At 38.2% G+C, this 23,772-nt stretch overlaps 1 protein-coding gene across 2 annotated transcripts; it reads right to left on the minus strand.

Annotated features, from left to right (window-relative positions):
• Positions 1-573: 573 nt before the first annotated feature.
• LOC145779820 (uncharacterized) lies at positions 574-22,963 on the minus strand. 2 transcript variants are annotated; one of them, XM_082591469.1, is made up of 22 exons: positions 22,712-22,963; positions 22,100-22,467; positions 21,553-21,672; positions 21,188-21,285; positions 10,822-10,971; positions 9,624-9,767; positions 9,058-9,132; positions 8,758-8,887; positions 8,593-8,666; positions 8,364-8,480; positions 8,027-8,220; positions 7,594-7,682; positions 7,308-7,456; positions 4,841-4,916; positions 4,177-4,355; positions 3,516-3,873; positions 3,343-3,406; positions 3,046-3,143; positions 2,608-2,769; positions 2,234-2,371; positions 2,076-2,147; positions 574-1,777 (listed from the first exon to the last, which is right to left on the minus strand). In XM_082591469.1, the coding sequence occupies exons 1-21, from the start codon at positions 22,923-22,925 to the stop codon at positions 2,085-2,087; spliced, it is 3,060 nt and encodes a 1,019-aa protein (XP_082447595.1). In that variant the 5' UTR covers positions 22,926-22,963; the 3' UTR covers positions 574-1,777; positions 2,076-2,084. The 2 variants fall into 2 exon arrangements, with proteins under 2 accessions (XP_082447595.1, XP_082447596.1); XM_082591470.1 differs by lacking the exons at positions 21,188-21,285; positions 21,553-21,672; positions 22,100-22,467; positions 22,712-22,963 and adding an exon at positions 12,199-12,279.
• Between the last annotated feature and the right edge of the window lie 809 nt (positions 22,964-23,772).

Raw genomic sequence — 23,772 nt, forward strand, 5'->3', positions numbered from 1 at the left:
TACGAATTCAGCACAAAAAACTACCATTCCGTACTCGAAAGCGTTACGTAACGTTTTGCTTGAACCCCCTCCCCCCCGATGTGACGCTAACGTAACGCTTTGCATAAACCCCCCCCCTCCCCCTCGAAGGCGTTACGTAATATTTGAACGTTCCCTTGGCCAATCTAAGCTTAAGAATTGATTGGGTTCTCTGTTACATCAAGGAAACGAAATGGCCCAGTCAGGAAAAATATTTACCGAGATTGGTGAAGTTTCCGCTTGTTTGTCTGTAAATTACCCATTCACTGGGTGCCGCTAAATGGAGAGCAGTCCTTAAAAGGCGTTGGCCAAGCGCACACCCCAAAAGCTATTGGGGTGAACATAAACCATGCGAACATAAGTTATTATTGATCTTCACAAAGATTTCACTTGTTTTCATCCCAAGAATTTTTGCGTTTTATTGATTTGATTAAAATTAAATTTGGCGTTTTTCATAGAACAAGCTGGCTTCTTTCTGCTTGTTTGTTAACAGCTCACTTTGGTAATCGGTCACCGGCCGTTCACTCTATTAACAATGGACGTTCAATACTTGATAATTTATTTAACAATGCAAAAGGTATTTTACACAGTGCAACAACTCTCCTTGGAAGGATTAAACAGTCAGCAGGAGCAACCGTTTCGAGTCCGAAATAAAAAAAACAAAACATGACAATCCCTGACGGGCAATAATTTTAATTACTGACCATCGCCTAAGAATGTAGGAAACTTGTAAGAAATTACAAAGCTCAAAGAGAAATAACTTAAAACTACAAAGAGAGATTCATTTATAGGTAAAATACAAAACATATCCCATTCATTTCTACCAGTTCGTGCGTCTATTCTTTCAGGAGAGACACATTAATAAAAATCCGGAACTTGGAAGTCATGATTACCCGATCGGTTTGATTTTAATAATTTTAAATCAAGCTGCGGTAACAAATACAGGCAACTGCTTATCAATCAAGCTCCTGGAGTGGTAACAGACAACAAGTACCAAAATTGTGAATAACACCGATGGGGCAAACATACTACGGTAAAACACACAATTGTTTTGTCCAAGAAATAACACGTTCCCACCGTCGTGCGTACATAAAGGAATTAAACACACAATCAAAATATAATCCGTCGGACATCAAAGTTCCCGACATTAATCTTGCTACAAATCGAACAAACTTAGAATGCATGGAACACTAAAGTAGCAAGCTAATAGTTGGTACTACAACATACAAGAAAACTGCAACATTCAGTCTACTTTTACAAGTTGAAGAACTAGCGGAACTACTTTGGAATGACCAAAACAAATTTTAAGGGGACGATAAAGATTCATGAAAAACCTTGAATCGTAAACTCCAGAATTTTACGTTGCGATGGTGACGAAAAAACGAAGTACGTGGAAAAACAGTTTCAGTTGATTTAGACTCTATTTTCACTGATATTCACAAATGTAAAGAAAGTAACAAAGAAAAGAACATCGATAAATAAAGTATCAAACTAAGAAAAAAAAGCATGGTATCGCGAAACAGCGCCAACAAATTGACCTGGAGCAATCATGGCTCAAGAGTGAAAAGTACATTAAAAAGTTAAAACTGGCATTTTCATAAATATACTCTGTCATAGAAAACAGTGGATTAAATAATAACAGCATCAAATGCAATAAAAGGTAATTGCACGACAATGTCATCACATGAACGCGTCACAATCAACACAGCGAAGTACCAGCTTCTGTGGCAGAAGCAGCAATTGAAGGAATGATGGACACCTGAAACAAGAAGATTTTTTTCAATAAATGTGAAGCTTTAGCATTGCATAAACCGCAAAGGCACGGGTTAAATAAAATTTCACTCGCAAGAATGTGCTGGTTGGCGATTTTTCTGCAAAACGGAAGGTCACTTTTACTAAAGGTAAGTCAGTAAAACTACTGTCGTTCCCCAGTAGAAAAGTGTCTTTACATAGTTTCATTGTCGCAAGACGACGACATCTAGGCAAGTTGAACCAGTGTCAAAGAGCCAGTCTCACTGGCAGGTGGGCAATCACAAGTTAAAACAAAACTCACATACCATAGTTAGTTAATCAACCTCTTCGTCGGCCAACTCAACTTCTGTGCTTTGTAGCTGAGCCAATACTGCGCCCTGCAATGAAACCAATGTAAGTTTGACAATGACACGACAGCCAAGAATTGTGCAGTAACAATTCACTACAAAACTGCTTCACTTACCCAGTTATTTCCTTGGTTTTGCACAATGTTGGAGAGTAATTGAGAAGAGAGCGTAAGGACACGGTTGACCGCACTTTGCGTGGCGTCAGAACGAGCCATGTTCACGATCAGCTCAGTCATGCTGAACACCATGACCACCTGCAAGCGATTACCAGTTAGCAAGCTCAGATTTTGGATTAATGACAAATCAATATGCCATTGATTGCCATGTTCTGCCTTTAGGAAACGCAAGTCATGTCATAGATCTGCCACACAGCATGCGCATTTGCGCTGATGTTTAATTATTTAAATGAAACCTGATGAAGCAACCAACTTGGTCATTTTACGCGCTGCAGCAACTGAGTTCACATACACTACGAGGTAGTTTTACTTACTGGGAAGACTTCGGAGTGTCTGGTGGCTGACGTTTCCGCAAGTTCCTTGACATTTTGACAAAATCGTTTGGCGAAATGTTCGAAGTGGTGGTAAGTGACGCGGCTCATGTAGCGCATCATCGAGGAACGGAACACGGGCTCCAGTGGAAGACCGTTCGGCATCTGCTCCGAAACACCACAGTGTCAGTTGGACAATCATCCAAGTAATATTCAAACTACAACAATATCCGATTAGAGCTCTACTGCAATAAAGTTTGACAGCAGCCGATTAAGCATTTCAAATGAGTTTAATTAAAAAGGTACTGATTTCTTTGTCGGCGCAACTTATTTTACGATAAAAAAAAACGATTTTCTCCTGGACTATTTCCTGACAGGTCCTTGCTGTCAACCTAACAAATATCGAACCGAGAAACCGGCGGTGCAGGACAGTTCACTTACATCAATCTTTCGGATGTACTCATCTCCTCGGTCGCACAAGGCTTGTACCAGTAGATAGACCAGTTTGTCTTCGTCTATAGGTTCTGGACTCGATTCGTCTGTTGCAACAAAATGTGATGAAAGCAACGAAACGAGGACGATGACCATGGAGAGCTAGAAATTACATCTTCCGCAGCGGAAGAATGAATAATTACGGAACTGTTCCAACACTCCAGTAGGCTATTTTAATTTGCACCCATTGAACTGTGATAAATCGACTTCAGAATTTACACAATACGAGACTGAAGGGCCACTCACCTTCATCTGGCATTTTGCTCGTTGAAGGACGAAACCCCATTAAGACATGTCCAGCAGAAGGCATCTGTGGTGAATGCAACTACGTTATAGCAAGCATAGGTGTTGTCTCGAACTCAGTTACTTGCATTATCAAACTGCCATTTGATGAAACACGAAATAAAGTGCTGACTCACCGAGGAGCGATATGAGGGAACGTCTACGTCACTTCCATGATGGGAAGAGGATAGCGATTCATAAAGAGCGGTCGTGTCCAAAACGGCGTGAGTCCGGGGATGGAAACTTCGTACAGCGCAGTCAGTCTCGGTGCATTCGTCTTGTGCTTCCCAGTCGCCAGTGCCGGTTGGCTTTGTGGGGACAGTTGGCTGAGGACCGTCCATACAATCTTTCGTGTCTTCTGCCGTTGAAACATGTGGGGGAACGTTCAAGTTTGAAATTCCGTCAGAACGGGAACGAACATGTCTTTCGGTGGCGAACGGTGAGTCCAGTGATCCTGTTGCTGCGTGACGTATGTGGCGGCGAGTGGGCAAGGGTCTGTGGTGTAGCATAAACTTAGTGAGAAAATTGTCATCATCACCACTTGTTAATATAGAAATTCTAATTGATTTCTATTTGATCTGCATTGCATCTGATGATTGCATCGGCAAGAAACATGGGTAATTATAACTTTTTAGTCCGTTTTCACTGTTGCCATCCTTGGCTCTGCCGTAATGTGTTAAGTATTTACTGCTGCATCTTATTTCTGGAAAAAGTCGTAATTTCGATACTTTTTTGCTATAATTTGTGATTTCTTAAATTCGTAGAGTTGTTTCCTGTAAAAATACGACTTAATCTAACCTTGGCATTTTGTCGAGATGTGAATCGGCGGCTTTTCCTTGGTCGCGCATGTTGTAGAAGGCAGTAAGGGCAGGCTGACGGTCATTCTTGTATTTTCGAAATGACTTTTTAGTGGAATGAACTGGACCTTTAGTGGAGGAACTTGAAGTCTGGCAAGATACTGAATCCGATGGTGATTCCTGTGGAAAGAAGATGGCGTCAACATAAACGACCTTGTAGCCATTGGTGGAGCAAGTTCGGTAGAGCATCGATCAATAGAACTAAGGCCACTTTATGCACGTGGTTCAAAAACTGGAAGCGCTGCAATTTCAGACCGGCACGCAACTCACTGATAGCTGCACGAAAATTATTAATACATTAATGATATCCAATTATACAGCAAGGTATTGATTCGATTCTGCAAATAGTGTTTACAGCAATGTTTCAGGTCTGCAGTTGTACAACACGTATGTCAACGAATATTTACTGCCACATGGCAAAGGCTTGCAATCAGAAAATTTTAATTTCAAAATTTGATTAAACGCATTTGCTACCGTATGCTTTGGCTGTGGGAATCAGCTAGCTTTTATGAAAAACTATTCTTAACTACTGGATTAATACCGCACAATGGATAAAGTCATTTTCAGGAAGTAGAAGCCATGAACCAAGTTGAATGATTGCCTACCTTTGCCAATCGTCGAAATTCTTGCGATGAAAGCGACGAGTCAGGCGTGGCTTGTTTTCTGCTGTGATGAGATGATCTGAAAAAGATAACTTCGGTTGCTGAATTGAGTTTCGACCAAGCTACAGCATAATTCTTATCGTAGCAACAATGCCTTTGGAATGACGTTTCAAACTTTGGAAAGACTTGGCGTAGGCTACATTATTATGTATATTGTATAGGCTATGGTCTTCAACGAGAGGCTAAACACATCCTACATTCAGATCAAATTCACGAAAAGCATGTAAAAGTCGCTAGTGTTGCGAAAACATTCTGGTGATGTAGTAAGCTTGACAAACTATACCAAAAGTTGATTACCTCATCTACAACACAACGACGATGACAAACGCACAACTACGACGCTCAACGTCCATTACCGTAGTTTGAACAAGGTCCGCCATTTGGTGCACAACTTTCGTAAACCCATTTTTATTCTTTCAAATTCAACACAAAGTTAAGCCAGCTCTCTTTCTGCTGAACTACTGCCAACAATTGAAACTGAAACTGCTAGCAAGAGTGCGCAATTGTAACTGAATGCTTGGTCACAAAAAACCAGCCTTAAATAGTCGATCTCTTCTTTTGGCAAATGCGTTGTTGTCCTCAAGTTCTGTACACACGGCACGACGCAATTGTTTATCTGTTCTGTGAATGGTCAGTCGCAGTGGACAACACAAAGACGCATGCATAATAAATCGATACGCAATGATTCTGACCATGACTTTGAAATGACCGCTACTTATGTACATTGTGACAACGTCCACGGATGGTGGAACTGAGTTGTTTTTCAATAAGCTCAAGAGAAAGCACTTTCTCCAATCGAAACAAACGTCACATGCTGCAATTGACATGAGGATTATAAGCGCCGCACACAAAAGAGAGCACTCGACGCAATTGAGCATTACATTGAGGCGGAAACGAATTTTTGCTTCCTCAGAAAAACATGCTTCGGTGTAATGGATGAATCGTGCTAAGAAAACTGATAGTGATGCAACGCGCATCTTTTTCCATCTCCTGGAAGCGAAGCTACGCCAATCAACAACAGTCGTAATCATGATGTATATTGACGCTTGGACAGCCATTTTGAAATCAGCCGTGTTTACGAACTGTTATATAACCCATCGTTTTCGACAATAATGCTTGTTTTCGTCCATTCTGATTGGGCATATATTGCAAGAACTATTGAAGTGAAATATCTCTGCTGTAAATACGCTGGCACAATACGCAAGTGGACAATAATGACTGTTTTGCATCGTGCAAAATTTCAACAATAATAACAACAAACGATTGCGCAATCTTCTTATCTAATTGGATACCATTCAGATGACAATTCTCATATTGCGACATAGGCGCATGCGTTCACGTAAAAACTGCACTTTAATTACGTTGAACAAATGCAAAATGATTGAAAAAATTAATTCTGCAAAAAGCACGCGATTTCTTTCATTCACGAAGCAATAGCTATTTGCAATCTGCAATTGAAGAAACTAACCCCAGCGACTTTGTATAACATCATGGGGCAAGTCCTGACTCGGCAGTAACGTAAACGTCTAGAATTATAAATAATGAACAAGGCCAAGCGCAGAGAGTCCAGATGGTAAAATTAGGAAAACAAAAAATATCGATTTATAGCACCGCCCCCACAAACGGTAAAAATGGCGATGCCTGTCGTACAATGAAACTTTCAAAGTTATCCATTGCCCAGACCTTAGCAGACCTTGTCGTTTCTGACTTATTCCCAGACAGCAAATCAACCGCTTTTAACTTGAATCAATGTAGAAAAACGGTTGATTTGCTGTCTAAGTTGATATTTTTTCGAGGTGGTCAAACATATTGAGAAAATTATCTGCACATTTCAGTAACGTGAATCTTTCGACAAACTGCGGTTTATCGCCTTGCATTATGCACTATGTAATCACGTGACTATGAGATACGTCATTAAAATTTAATGAAACTTATTCCGAGTCGACTTCATTATTCTTACGTCAGAACGATGACCAAATCACAAATTTTCCAAGTTCACAGTTGAAGTCGACAAAAAATACAATAAGGCAGTAGATCTCTATCGACGTTTTGCCTTTGCAGGCGATTAACCGTTGTCACGAAAAGCATCATAGATGGAACAGACGTAAAGCAGAAATAACAAAGTTGATAATTGTGACGCAGCATCTATTTCCTGTTAACCTTTTGCAAGCCAATATCATTTGGTAGCTAGATAGCACGACCGATGAACAAAGTGAAATCAATGTGGAAAGTATTTCCTGGCATTGCAGAGTAACTGTTTGCCACGTTTATATTATTGTTAGAAACAAAGAAATTTACAGAAATTGCTGACATGCTCTCAACAAGTCAGACTCACTATGACGTGCGCATCACATACGGAATAAGGAGTCTTTGCAACAGCAACGTGTGGTTAAGCTTTTGACATCCTTACCGTCTTTGAATAAATCTTTTATACTTCAAGGACACTCTCTGCAGAGTTTCAGCAATTTCATCGTAGATCTTCTGCTTTTCTGGCAAACTCAAGCCATCCAAGTCACCGTATGAGAACGACAGCGACCCCCGGTGGTGATAAACTCCAGACTGCAGAAATTAGATACAGTCAAAAGAGAAAAAATCAACAACGCTGTACTGCTTTTTTAATAGTTTTGGACAAGTGTCAAACATTTTTTTGTGAAACTACTTGGAACAGTTTTAAGATCTATCGCATTCCGTCTTACTTCTTCACCAGAGCTGGCTAATTTGTCTTCCTCAGGTTCAGTTTGTGGTTGATCTCCTCCTGTAGGGTCCATTGCTTCGTCGCCTTCTTCTGCAACAAAACAAACATGATCAAACAGGAAATAACATGACACCTTCACACCGTGCAGGGATTGCTGCACGAATACTGGGCCTGCGGAAATCTGTTAAATAAGAATTGGGAAATCAAAAAAAGGCGTCCATAAACACTAGATAGACTGGGAGTATACGAGCACTATTTTCAATCATACAAACTTTATATTAAAAAAATTTACTCGAAATAAATTGTTTTTTCACATTGCTTACTTTTTGAAGTGTGATATTTTTTATTTTTTATATTTTTTTCATGACGAAATCTATCTTTAGAATTGAAACGTGTGAAGTATTTCTACGAATCACCAACAGCGCTGTACCAACCTAGGAATTCTTTTTCTTGATCAACGGCCGCAGGAATCGAAGGAACAGAATGAGATCTGGAGGAGCCGTTAGAGGATTCTGAAACGTGTCTCTTCCTCCAGCGGAGAAACAGCCGTTTGAACTTGCTAGGTCGCTTGGATTTTTTGTTCAAGACGAGATGCAGTGGGACGGACGGGTCTTGAGCTGGTGGAGGACTAACGGAAAAGTTAAAAAAAGGTTATTTGCAAACCAGACTGAACTACAATGAATTGGCTATCACAAGTAGTTTTTACAAAAGACCCAATCTCTTTCGAGTTCAAAGCCGGTATTCATAATGAAGAACGGTGAATTTCGCTACCTTTCATGGAAGTCTTCGGAGTATCGTCTTCCCTTTATTGCAGGAGGAACTGTCTGTCCGACTCCGTACCTCATTGAATGTGGCAAGCTTCCGGACTTGTTTCTTTCCAATCGACCACTAGATGAAAAAAATGATGTTTGATTTTGAGGGCAAGAAACCTTGGCTAGAATGAAAACTTCTACGAGAAAAAATGCCCTATGGCTGGTAAACTGCGATCGTTTCTACTTACCCCACCGAAAGCGCGGCTGAGTCCGGGGACAGGGCGTTTGTTGAACCAAACAGTGGGGGAGCCGGACGCTTCGGCTGTAATACAATAAGAAGTGTATATTCGATGGTAAACATTCAGTGTTTCATGAAAAGCAGACCCTGTGGTTTGCGGTTCAACAAAAATTACCTTTGGAGAGGATTTATTTCGCAACGAAATTGAACGAAGGAGGAGCTTAGGAGTGACTGGAGGTTTGCTCTTGGGAGGAGAGGAACTCCGATCGCGGGGTAATGTCGTTTTGTGCTTCGATGACGATGATCTGTGGCAAAGGAAACGAGATTTCAAATTAAGAACAATAAACACAAAAATATTCAGATAAACGTTTGAATAATAATTAATTGACGGGCAGATAATTTTGATGACATGAGTGGCGAACAAAACGGTTCATTAACTTGATGAACACAAAACACAGGCAACAACAATGGTCACCTGGAAACTTCTTTACCAGCAGAGCAGGAGGTTGTTGTTGATCGATTGGAAGAATGTGCTCGGTGTTCGTCCGATCTGCAAAGGGAAGCAAATAATAAGAAAAAAACTTTTTCAAAGTGATATTTACACAAACAGATCTTAGCAAAGGACACATAACACGTCTTCTGTAAACAAAAAAAAAGTTGTTTAAATATATTATTGGCAAGATCACTTTACGAATACGTCAACGTATTGTATATGTATGTGCACGGAGAACGACAAGTGCCACTTGATGGATATTTAAATCAACTTTCAAATTATAAATGGCCACATCTCATTCGCGTTAAACCTTCATAATGGACGGAGAATGCCATGAATCTGAATTACTACAAAATACTTCCGCAGACTATAGCGCTAAACTGACTGACATCGTCAATCTGCAGTGGTAAAATGATACACATGGGCGCCAGAGGGCTAAAAGATGACGACGGCAGACTACACCGAAACAGATGTCACCCTGACCCAACTTTTTTAAGATAAAAATTATCGCTCCAGAATTAAAATAATTTTTTACGCGCCAAGCCTACCTGGATGCAGCTTCTGAAGAACTTAGCGTTGTTGCTGCAGGGGAAGGAACTATTCGTTGGTCGTCATGTCTGCTTTTGCTCGAACTTTCAAACGGTTTGTCCATTTTGGTTAGTTCCCGCGCTTTTTTCATCTTAATTTTTCTCCTGAAAATATAGAAGAAACGTCTTCTATGAAATAAAAACCGTGTCGTATGTATAAAAAATCCGGCCACCCTCGGTAACGGGGACATCACCGGATTAAAACTGGACTACTACTACTCATAGTTTTATTACCAGATGTGAAAAACTATTCAGCTGACAACATAAGTGCTCTACTCTTGTTCAAATTAATATTAAAGAAAACATTTTTTTAAACAACAAACCGAAGTTGAAGCCAAGCACCAGCGACAGAAGGCGGTGATTTGTCTACTTTCAAATGCTTGTAACCACCTCCCACGTCACAAGAAATCAACTAACGTTTTTGTTGATGACACGACGCATTGCCGATCTGATAGATTGCTAAACGGACTTTGATCAAGTCGCTCACCAGGTTTTAATCGATCAGTTCCTTGTATTAAAATTGATTATGATTTACACATCGATTCAACATCAGCTGTCTTCTGATTGCAGCCATAGGTGCGCTAACTGCAGCGACCAAACCAGGTGGCGCTTTGCATCCGTGTTGCTGTGAATACTTAAAGAAATGGCCCAAGCCAGCATTGCAGCAAGTTGTGCCGATTTCCTGCCATTCAAACCGTCGCTCCGGTGTTGCGCAACAACAGAGATGGGGTGATTGACAGGGCCAGAGTTCACACGTGACAAGAACTCACAATCAAAGACATACGTTTCATATTAACAAACATTGATGAAAACGGTCGGATTGCCATGAAAAAAAACGTCGTTGCATCAGTTATGGCACGTGAATCACGAAGCAACTAAATTTTATGATAACCATAAGTTCAAACCAAAAGTAAAGTTGTTACATTAATGAGACATTGAAAACCACATAAAATGACTTCAGCAAAAGAACATCAGCTTTGTAGCAGTTGCTGCAATAATAACATAAAGAAATGTAACTTTGACTTTGTCCAGGGATGATGCCACCCATAAGAAGTGTCATCCTGAAACTTCCATATTTTATTTAATCACCGCTCAACATTTTAATGCAAGGTTGTCACGATCGTAGATTATATCACTCAGAAACAAAAATGTCACGCACTTGTTTGAAGATGAAGGCATAAATGTTTTCTTCAGTTTGTCACCGAAACTTGGTTTCTTGTCCACGTGATGATTTGCTTCTTCTTTATGATCCGGGACCTGAAGAGCAAATACTTCCTCCGCTCGACAGGAAGAGCCTCGCCGATGTAAGCTGCGAAGACAAAATTATGTTGAATGCTTTCAATGTAAAAAGTCAATAAAAAAACTGTAAGACTTTTTTCCGAATCATCTTGAGTTAGAATGCTGCAGAAACATTTTACTCAAAATTTGAAAAGTTTCAATTCAGGGAATTATTTTGAAAATTTGCCAGAAAAAAAGTCTGAACAGCTAAAAATAAAATACGAAAATGGATATACACATAAAACAAAATGGATGCTACCTTGATGCACTACATTTCTTAATTTAATATTCACGAAAAATGCAAAAAAACGTATGAAAAGCAAATGGAACATAGAAAGATTTTGCAACAACAGTTTATGCGATTTTTTCACAAAACTCTGCATTATGCAACACTTAGTATGACTGCTGTGAATAAATCACAGCTAACAAATCTATATTTATCGCCAAAACGTAAACAAACAGATATGCAGCAGATGAGCAAAACCTTGCAAACCATTCACGCATTTTGGTCCGTTTGTTGTAACAAGTATAGATGAATTTCGTGTTGCAAAAATTTGGCTTGTTTGAATCATGTGCCGCTGAATCAACGTAAGTTCAACTTTACTAAAATGACGCGGAACGTAGATAATTTTGACTTAAATCGCAATCGAACCTCACTTTATTTGCTCTATGAATTTTGTAAGCTTGTCAAACAAGGGAAAATATTTTTTGATCAACACTAAGTTTTTGCACGCCATCGATCACCTGTTTTTGTAGAAGAAACCCCTTGTAGCCTACAATATGGGCAACAGAATTGGTTAAACGGTAAACTTCAGAAAAACTTCGATGCAAATCGCGTAAACTTCTGACTAATAATTGGTTTATCAACAAAGTAGCACTCAAATGGTTATACAAACCTTTAAATTAAACTGTTGTTTTGAAAAAGTCGTGAAAAGCTATTTACCACAGTTTGTTAACCTCGGAAAATGATTAAAATAATCTTGAAAAAAATGCGTAATGTTGTGCACTGACGTCATGTTGTTTACGTGGCGTACACACGCCCGCGCGCGGCTCTCAGTGAGATTCTGATGCAAGCGGAATTGGAAAAGGCGGGAGATATGAACGATGTTGCAACATACAGCTGTGAAAGAGGGAAAACATACTTCACTGAATTAAAATTGCTAATAGCTTGTTGCAGATGTCAAGCGTTTTCAAATGAACTCATCACAATTTACACCTTCAAAAATAAACATCATCATCACACAATGTAAAAATATACCTCAGCGAGAAATCCATTTCATAGCTTGCAACTAACATTTACAACTTAAACTGCAAGAGCTTATACACATTACTAAAAACACTACAATCTATATTGTTAAAAATTTATTAAATTTAAAATAGGCTTGCTCCCCATTTACGCTATTTCTGCACTCATGCAAATATGTAACTAGAAGTAGTATTAACCAACCTGCTCTTTGTTCTAAATGCATCACTAATTAAGATACACAAATTGTAGTAGAACGAATAAAAGTGGCACAAAATAACTTCATCACTTTTTTTAATAAAATCTGGACATATGTCCTACATGAAAAATCTTGTCATCTACCTAACCAATGCGTGTTGTGCATGCCCGCATCGCAACGAACTGTCAAAGGTTTTGTAAAATCTGGGGTTTAATATCTATCCGGTTAATAACTGCCAATGATGGCAACTGAAACTCTGACATTTACCAGCGGTTTACGATAAGGTATCTGACTGCAAACTATAAACAGCAGCGCTGCGGTTAATCTTATCTGTCTTCATGAGATGTACCACAAACCTTTAAATTGCAATTAAATCGATTATTGTAAGTCGGATTGAAACCAGCTCGTCCTTTTTTTCAATGAACAACGTGCTGACTTGCTGCACAAACAGCAATGCGGCATTCGAAAAAGTCATCAGCTGCAAGTCTTGATGCGTTTCGCATCCGATTGAACAGCGGACGCGTGTCGCCTGTCAACTCAAAACCGCAGAAGCAAAAGGATCTGGCACACTGTCAGAAACTATCAGTTTATTATGTAACAGCGAACCAACTCCATTCCTATGCTGACTCAACCTCAGCTGCCGAAGATCTGCGTTCGCTCTCGAGCATGGCTGGTTGTAGAAAGTGACAACAAAGCGAAGGCACGCGGTTAAAAAAAGAAATCCACACTTCTCTGGCGTGGTGAGAAAAAAGCGGAAATTTTCCAAGCTGCTGACAAACGCCCCGTGCATGATAAAACAACGTTTTATTAAATCGTTATTTTTGAAAGGTGGATTACAAAACAAGAACTAAGTTTTCATCTGAATTCAATTTCTAGCTTAATCTTTTAAAAGTTTAGTGGCTAAAAAAAATCACTTTCACAACAATCCAATTTTGGAAAAATCAGGGATGGACAAAATATTCTCTAACAAAGCATTTCCACTTGAAGTTAAAAATAACATTGCTCTTGATTTCCTCGGGAAAAACTGAAACTGAACTGCATTGAATGCTTTACTTGTGCCACATGAAAAATAACTTTCTCAGACAAACCAGGGTCTATTGCGCTTATCGCAAATCACGTTCTACTAAAACTAAATGATTTCTACGGTCAAGATACATCACAAAATATTTAAAAAATTAATACTGAAATTGATCAAGAAAACACATATGCCTAGTGAGTTGAAGATAAAATTTCAAAAAAGTTTAAAAAATCTATTGCAATAAAATAAAAACGAGGCCATTGATACGTATAACTTTGACCACGAATGCTGACTCTTCAAGGGTCAAAAGACGCGAGCCGCAAAATAATTGTTTGACCCCCCGACTGCCAGCCAGTAACCAACAACAAACCCGTTGTTTTAATTCCGCAAAGAAAAAACATTATCACAACTTGAATCGATACGATGACGTCACTGTGGATGAGAGTGGAAAGCAAACAATAGAAATGGGGATGAAGTTGTGTTTGAGTGGTCATTTAAAGAGCACGTTTGTGACGGCAATTTCGATGAAAAGTCCTATTAATCAGCAAGACACGGAGCATTAACACACAGCAAGTGTGGGTTGTATCGGCCGTTAAAGTACAAAAGAGAAGTATATTATCATTGTAAAAATTACAAGAAATGATTCAGTGTGATGTTTTTGTTTCTGAATTAGATTTCAAATAAAACATCATGGAGCTAAAAATATACATTATGAAACTTGTTGCGTGGCTGGAGCACACCGCACGTTCACTTTTAAAAGTCCCAATGATGCTCTTTCCCCAGAAAGTACCTTTACATACTACCCCATAGGTGTAAAGCCATTAATATAATAAGTTGAAAAATATGACAATTTAGTAATGTGATATGTGCACCACAATAAACGGACACGCGCCTGTTGTCAAAACAGAAGCACCGTCACAGATGGCAACCAAAGAAGAAAGGCAAGCCCCAACTTGCTCGAGGCGAGCATTGTTATGTATGTGACGTCACAAGTGGACAAGAAGCGTGACGCCCATTCACTATTGCGCCATAAAGGATGTAGCAAAGAGCGCGATGAATTTTGCGCGGGAAAAAGTCAATGCCACGAAAGCTGCATTCAGCAATCGTTTCTTGCAAAGCAATATCATTTAAAATTTAGATTGATGTCCGACAATGTTCCTTCAACATAAAAAACACAGAAATCCTGTGGTATAAGATTGCTTGCTGACATAAAATGACCTCCTGCACTGTTTATTTAAGAGATGAGCTTCGCTTTCAGATGTATCGTGTTCAAAAACAGTAATCGGACAGTTGTTCTCCCATATTTAAAATAAACCTTTCATCATGGAAAGTTTTCATTAATCTCACTGCACCTTGTAAATAATACCAAGCCCCATCTCTATGATTTACTACATTGTAGTTGTAAATGGATAAGACGAACATCACTAAAAACAACCTCAAATCAAAAGCGTTCCCTTTGTACATAAACTCAACGCTTTATGATGTAAAACCAACAATTCTGCAATCTGTGGGTAAACGCTGAGGAGGTTTCAACCGTGTGGGACTGGAAGAACACGTGAGTCAACCATTCAAGTCAAGAACACTTGACTACTTATCGTGAAACGGTGATTGCGCAGCTTCTATATTTGAACTACTCTGTATTTGTAAACACAAGAGTTCGTTGCGAGCCGAGTAGCTGCAAGTGCTCGGGAAGGTCGCATCTCCCAACGTTGGGCGAACAAAACCAATATGAGTCATTAAACGCTCAACAAATGACCTTTACCTCGGCAATATTAGCCTATCGTGGCTTTGCAGCTCCAGCTGACATCGCTGTGTACAGAAAACCACAAAAAACATAGGCTTGCGCCTTCAATCAAATGGCTACATGAACTGCTGGCATAAGGTTATAAGCCTTTGTCTTGGTTGCCTTGTATATGGGGACCTTTAACCCCAATACTGCGGATAGCAAAACATAACACTTTGATGCTGCTAAGAGGAAGAGTGCAATAACGACCCCAATGTTGAAACCTGTGTTTTTAAGAAACAACACTTACGGTGTGCAGTTTAAAGTGTTCATCAAGCCTGATATAAAAACATTGTAACTGATATCAAAGGTCTAAAAAGTCATTGAAATATATTATCATGACAACTGAGCAATCATTGAATTAATCAAAACATAACACAACACTAAATATCCTCTTCAGAGCATGCAAACAACAAGCCAACATTTCGGGTCAATAAAAATAATGTTTAACCTCGTAGGGTGGTAGCGTTTGATGAGATGAGTATTCGATGAAAACTGCCTGATCAAAAAGACTGTAACACAGGCTAACAGCAGTGCTTGTGCTTCGAATTTAGCTATTAAATTGATTGCAAGAAAAAAGTTCGTGTCATAAAAAGGTTACGCTACCCAAGTTATGTAACTTGATCGTTCAACGGAACATATCGTAGTTTTTGTGACGCCAGCGTCTTATTGGAAATGATTCCGTATATTTACTTAGCGTTGTGTTATACAAGAATGTCCTCCACCGTAAGAAACACGATACAATTCTAGGACATCTGTGGTAGACGAAGACAAAACTAAGCTTAGTTACCACTTGAGAACAGTCTCAATTTCAACGAACCGCTTTATTTCGGTTTCTACATCGACAACGGACAATGCAATCGAATTAAAGTACTGTGATTGTCGTAAGAACAGTTTTCTGGTTATTTCATTGTCCATCAAACCACTTGCGCCCACGCATTGTTTTATCTCCTTGTTGTACTTATAAGCAATCGAGCGGCAATTGAAGGCAACTGGAGCCTGATACTTCCTGTCAATGTGTATCGTATCAAATGACGGATTTACTGATAGTTGGCGATCAATCTTGATTGTTGCAACGTTTTCGTCGACATAAATCATGGTAAATCGTACAAAATTCACCTTAACGTAAACACTTCCTTCTCGAATTAATTAATTCGCGTTAGGAAGAAAAGGTCTTTTTTCTTCTAAAAATAGATCTCAATAAGCGTGTAAGAAAACAAAAGCATAAGAATATGTGATTCAACCTCAAAAAGCGATAAATCAACTGCTTTTTGGCTCAACCTGAGTCATCCTGGTCTCCAAGCAGCAGGCGCCTGTTACACGCGAATATCGTGTAGTGGGTGAAGCGACCCTTTGTCTTCTGGTGAACGCAATTGGACTTCCCCGTTTACTGTTAGACCAGCTGGACACTTGTGATCACGCCGTTAAATTCACTACTGTTCGTACAAACACAATGGAGACATGATGCACAGGCAACGAAGCAGAAACGAAGCATTGTGAAATGAAAATTGTCTTTCAAACCAAGTCATGGTCGTAACTTTTGCGTTTTAAGTTACATTATGAAACATTGAGGCTTGTCTGTAAGGAAAACTGTAACGACTGTTTAACCAGAAATAACAATAAAATGTCAAAGAAATTCAATTTTTAAAACGCGATTGATATAACTAACGGGTGTTGGAGCTTGCAACAACGTAGAGCATCAATAGAAAAGAAGAAAAAAGAAATACTCGTATAAACAAGAGATACAGTAACCTTGCACCAGCGGAATTAAACAACGGGCAAGATTATTTGAGCTTGCAACAATTACAAAATATGCTAATGATTCAGCGAATCAGCGATGTGACAAGTCCACCATTGACCTTACACTAAACTTCCTGTAAACAAGACGAAGTTTCGCAACCTGTGAAGTTTGCAAACTAAAAACACAATTTCCTTTTTCCGGGAAGGGAAGTCAGCTCTCTTTGGTGCAAGCTGCATGATTGCCGCACTTCCAAACTGTATGCTGCAAAGTGCAATAAAGAAAGTGCAACGAGCCGTAGCGAAGAGTCTGGTCAGTACTCGCCAGCAACGTCATTTTCAGACTGTGTTTTGACGGGGACGCATTGATTTGAAATTGCTACGCATTCGTCTTCGAAGTTTGTGCGATTGATCACAAAATTGATTTGTTGGACGTTGAACCAACATCAAACCAATAAATGATCACAAAAAAATTCTAACTCTTGCCTTGTCTCAAACTTATGTTTGCTACCTCAAACCAAAATTAGTGACAGGTGCGATTCCAATGTTTTGAAATTGGCTTGCGCTTTTCCAAACTCTCCAACGTTAGCTTTTGTTATCTTAAACTTCTAGAAGTACACGTAGATTATATAAACAAAAGCCAACAATTGGTGATTTTTCATCTGAGTCATAGTCGCTCTTGACAGCAACAAGCTTTCAGACTTGGAATAGACAATGGCCAAGTGATTTTGAGTGGCCACTTGCTATTAATTTAGATTTTAGAGCTTTAGGAATTGTAATATCCCGTTAACATAAACCGGGGTTTCCACTCAATAAACAAACATACCTCGGTAATAGGAGAATTCGATCAGCTAACATGACGAATCAGTTTAGAAAATGAGATTATACAAAGATAGTACTGAGGAGACTTCAATGCATTTTCAACGATCAAAGCAGAGATTCATAGTATAGGAATCGCCAACTCGGCTGGATATCTGACAAGCGGAGTGTAAAAGTGTTGCCAAATATTTTTTAAATTTTTAGAAAAATAAATTTTTTGGCATTTTTAAAGTAGTAGTTGCCCAAAACTTGCCCGTAAATAAACGGACAAGCTTTGGGCGATCACTACTCTTTAAAAATGCCCAAAGCCATGAACAAATGTGTCAAGATTTGTCTTTTGTTTGGCACAAACTGAATTTCTTTGTTTTGAATAAACAGTGAAATAATTTACTATAATAAATTTGCACAATAATTTCATGAGACATCACGATTTGAATGTGATCAAATGCGAGTAATGTTAGGGCAATGCGCGGAGGGATATATCGATGCGATGTAAAAGCCGTAAGAGTTGAAAACATTCATCTCTTCTTTCGTCTCAGGTAAAATTATTATAAGCAGTTCGGCATTATTTGAAAATGTTGAACGTGAACCAATGTAAAAATGACAGATTTTGCTGTCTGGGATACTGACGACACCAGGACATACGTACAAGCTGATTTTCTATTCACAATTTTGAAACCTTATGCTTGGGTTCACAAAATATAGACTGGTCACTAGCCAATGTAGCCATAAAGAGACAAGACAACTCTACAAGTATGTTCAAATATCCCACACTGAGTATAATGAAACCTCCCTCAAACCACTAATCTAAGTTTAGTATATGACCCTCATCAAGCCAGAAAGCAGATATTTGCTGAAAACAGTGGAGTGCAAAGAAATTTATTTTAAGGTAAATACACAAGCTACGTACTAATGTATGTACCGCAGTAATAAGAACATTTCAACTGTTATAGCTCTTGCGTGATTGCGTCGTGCGCTAATGTCGTATATTTGGCAGCAAAATTTTACCACATGATTTATGGGTTAAACTTTAATGAATACAAAGAAGATTCTGAACAAAACGTCCAGTTCTATGCCGATGGTAATTAGCGTACTGCTGAAATAACAAACGTTTGCTTTTGAAAAAAAACGTCATATAGTAGGCCAGCCAATTCCTCAGCCCAAGGACAGACGAGTGGTGCAATTTTGTTGCAATGATACAATAATTTGCATTAATCGTGCGTTTTGTACTATCACCCACACGTGTGAATTCCAAGAATCTGGTGCCACAACCAGACAAGCAAGCACGGCTGATGCGTTGTGTAACTAATCGCCAAGAAACCTTCTTAGTAGATTAGCTTAGTTGTTACGCCACAACAATTGTGTCTTGTAATTTATGCGAACTAAAAACTGTCAACGCTCGCAAGAAACATGAAGTTTTCAAGCAAAATAAGATGCTGACCAATTTTGTGTTGATACTTTAAATGTTGAATCAATTTCAAAATTGCAAGCAACACATTCATCAGAGCGTTATATATTATAACCAGTACATGCAATAAGGTGAACCAAAACATTAGGCCGCAACTAGTCAATGAAACTGTTTCGACTGGGTTTCCACGCAAACTTCTTTGTTTTTGTTTGAAGTAAGTAATTTTGTTTTAAAATAATTTAAGCAATTTCGTTTAGCTGTTAAAAATGCATGAGAAGTCTTCGACCGCATAAAAGGACATTAACATTTAAACTGGCTAGCCTTGAACCATATTCTTTGAAGACTTATCGATTTATACAGGTTTGCAAGCATTCAGAATAAATTTTGAAAAAATTGTAAAAACGCAAATCGACATATTTTGAAAAAACTTGTTTGACAGACGCTCAACCGATTAGTAGAAAGAGGCAATCGAAGTGGGTAAATAAAACTAATCTGAGCAATTACAAATGCCATGCCGAATTAAACATTCCGGTTCACATGTCATCATCTTTGGCAAAACTCAAAGATTTAGAGTTGAGTTTGAGCCAAAACTGAATTTGGGCCAAAATGAGAACTGGGCCAAAACTGAGACCAAAATAAGTTTACATATTTAAATGCAGTATTGCAATATTCGTCCTTAACTTAGTGCTCTGTTGCGTTTCTTTCAACAAAGCGTGCAGCGCTTACAATCTTTTAAAAAAAGGAAAAATAAGTAAAGTATTCCAAACTAAGCGACAGAGAATAGAAGAAAAGTGGTTTCCTGTTCAGCTTGCTCCACCATCAAGACGACCCCAGTTGCAGAAAACGAACAAACAGCTGCTGCGAATTACAAGATTTCACCATAACAAGTAAACAAACTAAACTGTGGCCAAGTGTCTGCAAAAAAACGTCGTTGAAGCGACGGAAACAAACATTGAATTTAGTGCACTTAACACATTTATTCAGGCGAATGTTTGATCACGTGACTACAAATGCACGCATGTGAAACCAACGACCCATCCTTAATGTAACAATAGTACGCTAATTGCAATGCCCTTCAGTTGAACTGCAAAGTTGACCTACTGACATGCAAAAACCACTAATGCCATGCGTAGCCAAATTTAAACTTTTTATACAAAGTTAAACAAATGAGAAAAATCTTTATTTGCTTGGACACAAGTAAATCTCACCATTGGCGTTTGTAGTTGAGTTACAGATATAACAAAACGAATTGCTAAATGCAAAAAATCTCATTGCAAACAAGCAAAAAAATGAGCACTGATAAATTCGTGTAACTTTTGACGCTGTAAATTGCAGCAGAGGCAAGCAATGCAGCGTGAAATCATTCAAGTATTTTAGCACGTTGTGAGCAGCTGTTCCATATTACACAATACACATTACAACTTGGCATGTTCTCTCAAACCCCAACAGAATTCACCAACCGTATTGAAACATAGCGTTGTTAATTGTGTTGGAAATTAAATGTAGAAAGGTCTCTGTTTTAACGTAGGACAATGCCATCAAAAACACAAAACTCCAATGATTGAATACATTCACGCGATGTTGGAAAGGCCTGGTTTCCAATTGAAGATTACGTTTCGTCGCTTTATGAATTTGCACAAAACGCATTGACACAGAGCCAAAGGATCGCTCTATCAACACTGAACAAAAATTCTTAGATATATGACAATACAGTACAGTAAACCATATTGTGTAAACTCAAACTTCAACTGGTCTGGTTGCCAGTATAAGTTTCAAGTTGTTTTTATAGTTTGACCATAGTTGATGTTATACTGCAAACACTGAACCAAGCTCATCAATTGTCTCATTTCACTTGCAACTTCAGAAATCTAAAGCTATGTCGTCAAATGTCAAGAACATGGACTTTCGAAAATTCACAAACTCATTTAGCAGCGTGTCACGATCTTGAATACTCTACTCTTTTCTATGTCACAGTAACTTTCGTTTCAACCTGAACAGCCACTTATCTTACATTGTTTTATGACTAATGTCAAGTTTTACCTTGAAGATTTTCTGGATGTGTCCGAGTCTTTCAGTGAAAGTTTTCGAACTGATTCTTTGTGGTCAGTTTGATGCGTTTCAGCACCAGCAGAAGATTTCTATAAAATGAAAAAATAAGTCTAGAGTTGAGTATTATAAGTAAAATTCCACAACTTTGGAAATAACAATGTTGTTTGGCAAAAACTTTTAAGAAAATATAATCACATTCCAATAAAAACGTTGCAAGTGTGAAATTAAACCTGAAAAAACGAGTAAATATATGCAGTTTATTACTTTAAAGTCCTCCTTGCCAAACTATATTGAAAAGGGATCTTCTTCAGGCATTTTCCATAGGCTATCTACTCTAGCATAAAAGCATAATTTACCCTTCGAGCTGTTTTTCTGCTTTCAATGAAACTAATTACAGATTCCGAAGATGACACAGCCATACTGAAGCTCTCGGTTCTCAAATGCCTTTCACCTTCAGGGCTTCTTGCAACTGGCTTCTGCAAGTAAGACAATGGCAACAATGCAGACAATTGCATCACTTGAAATTTCCAATGACATTTGAATATTAATAGAATTGGTGAATATATACAACAAAAAACCTATAACATACAATGCAAGTAAGCTTATCAGTTAGGTTTTCAAGAATGCATGAGTTAAATGGATGACAATGTGGTTGCCATTTTCAGTTAACATAGCTAAATGGTAAATGCGACAACTTATAAAAAAAAAAGACTTTCTCCACCAATCAGAACAGAAAAAAGTTTTGTAATCTGTAAAAAAGATACCAATCAGAAAATGGATACTATCTGCAGTTGCAGAGCAACAAAATAATAGAAATTTTAAGAAACTAGTAGCTACAATAATATGAGTGGTGTTCTTGTTTAATCTGTTTACTACAATCACCCGATTGTTAATATTACATACTGATGCAAATGATGATCCATCCACACTGTCAGGATGAGAGTCTATCAGTTGAAATAATATCATATTATCAGTTGGTTGCGAATGTCCTACATGTTCTCCGGAAAGATTCTGTGAAGGTCGAACATCCCTTTCTGATTGACATTGAGCCTGATTTTGCTCAACTAGTTCAGAGAGAAAAGATGTCTTAGATGTGCTAGTAAGTTCGTTCAAAGAAGGTCTTGACGGCAAAGTGTGGTAACCCTGAGCATGTGTTGTCTTCTGCTGAGAGTTTGAGGTAGAGGGTTTTCTTATCAAGCGGCCCTGCTCAGGTTTACTCTGTTGTTGCTGATAATAAGGCAAGCTCCCATCACGCTTCACGTGATAATAATCTAAACAAAACATAATGATTTAAATACAGCTTAAAAAAGCAATCATGGAGTAATTTGCAAAATGTTAGAAAAATTTCTTGATCAAAAATTCTTGATATATTTCAGCATTTTAATAAATACATAATAAAATTAAGAGTATGCACTGGCAAGATTCACAGAAAATAAAGTACAAAAACTCAAAAAGACAATATAACTATACACTGTATAGCCTAGTGTATACAGGTCTTATTTGTTTAGTAAGTACCAAGAGCTCTACTGGAAGGCTTCGAGCATTTGGCATTTTGACTCAAGCTTCTTCCAAAATACCGAAACACAACTTCTTTGGCGTCTTTAAGAACTTCATTATGTGTAGCAACACCATCCTCATCTTTCTTTGTTGCATCATCATGCAAAGGTACTGTCTTGGCAGTGTTGCGTTTATTGTTCAAGTTTTCATTGTTTGTTGATTTTTTACTCATCTTATTCTCAATAATATAAAGTTTCTCAAAAAAACACAATTAATATAATAAAATTTCAAATAGCGACAAATATTACAATTAAACTATTAAACCTGCAAAAGTTAAATTAATGAGATAAATTACATTTTGGTCACAGCGATTTTACACAGTGACTTACCAAAATGCATACTAAGTCTTACACTTACAAAAAGATAAACACACAGTAACTCTATTACGTTGTTTGGTATCTTTACTTGAATTTGTTAGCTGTAAAAACAAATAAATTATGTCCATAGCAGTTTTGAATTAGATGACTTATGTTGAACTAAAACTACACACTTTTTATTTTAGGACAGAGAGGCTTTGCTTTTATTGGCTTAAAATGCCAGAGATGAAATTACTTGCACTACACAACAAGTTAGTGCTAGTATAGTAACCACTTTTGCGGTTCTTCATGTAAGACTTGTGGGTTGTTAATCCTAGTTTAGAAGGGAAGCAGACATTAAGGTGATGTAATCCTATGAGCTGCTATGCAGAAGCAGACACAGAAAAAAATGATGCCTTGAAAAAGTCTTTCAATTACACATATGCTGTCTCAAGGACATGCTTTTATGACATGATAACTAATGCCATAGAGGGTATCGAAGCTTAGTGTGGTTTGCTGTTTATGTCAAACTTCGACTATAGCCATACAGAGATGCCTAGGTTTTTTTAGATTCATTTAGCTACAACTGAAAACCTGTTACAAACTGGTGCGACTACACGATAGAACATCTGCATAACTCTGATACTCCATTGCTCAATGTAACTTCTTGACAATTATACTGATGCACCAGTAGTAAAATTAAAAACAACTGCTTTAAAAATG

This window comes from Aplidium turbinatum, chromosome 11 (genome assembly GCF_918807975.1).
Source record: "Aplidium turbinatum chromosome 11, kaAplTurb1.1, whole genome shotgun sequence".
Classification (NCBI taxonomy): domain Eukaryota; kingdom Metazoa; phylum Chordata; class Ascidiacea; order Aplousobranchia; family Polyclinidae; genus Aplidium; species Aplidium turbinatum.

Bases quoted from the DNA above. Each gene is read 5' to 3' on its own strand.
- LOC145779820 (XM_082591469.1), bottom strand. From the start codon at position 22,925: ATGAGTAAAAAATCAACAAACAATGAAAACTTGAACAATAAACGCAAC. The intron at 21,673-22,099 runs GTATGTAATATT...TCTTACTTGCAG, and splicing joins ATGGATCATCATTTGCATCA to AAGCCAGTTGCAAGAAGCCC. The intron at 2,770-3,045 runs GTAAGTGAACTG...GTTTCGGAGCAG, and splicing joins AGTACATCCGAAAGATTGAT to ATGCCGAACGGTCTTCCACT.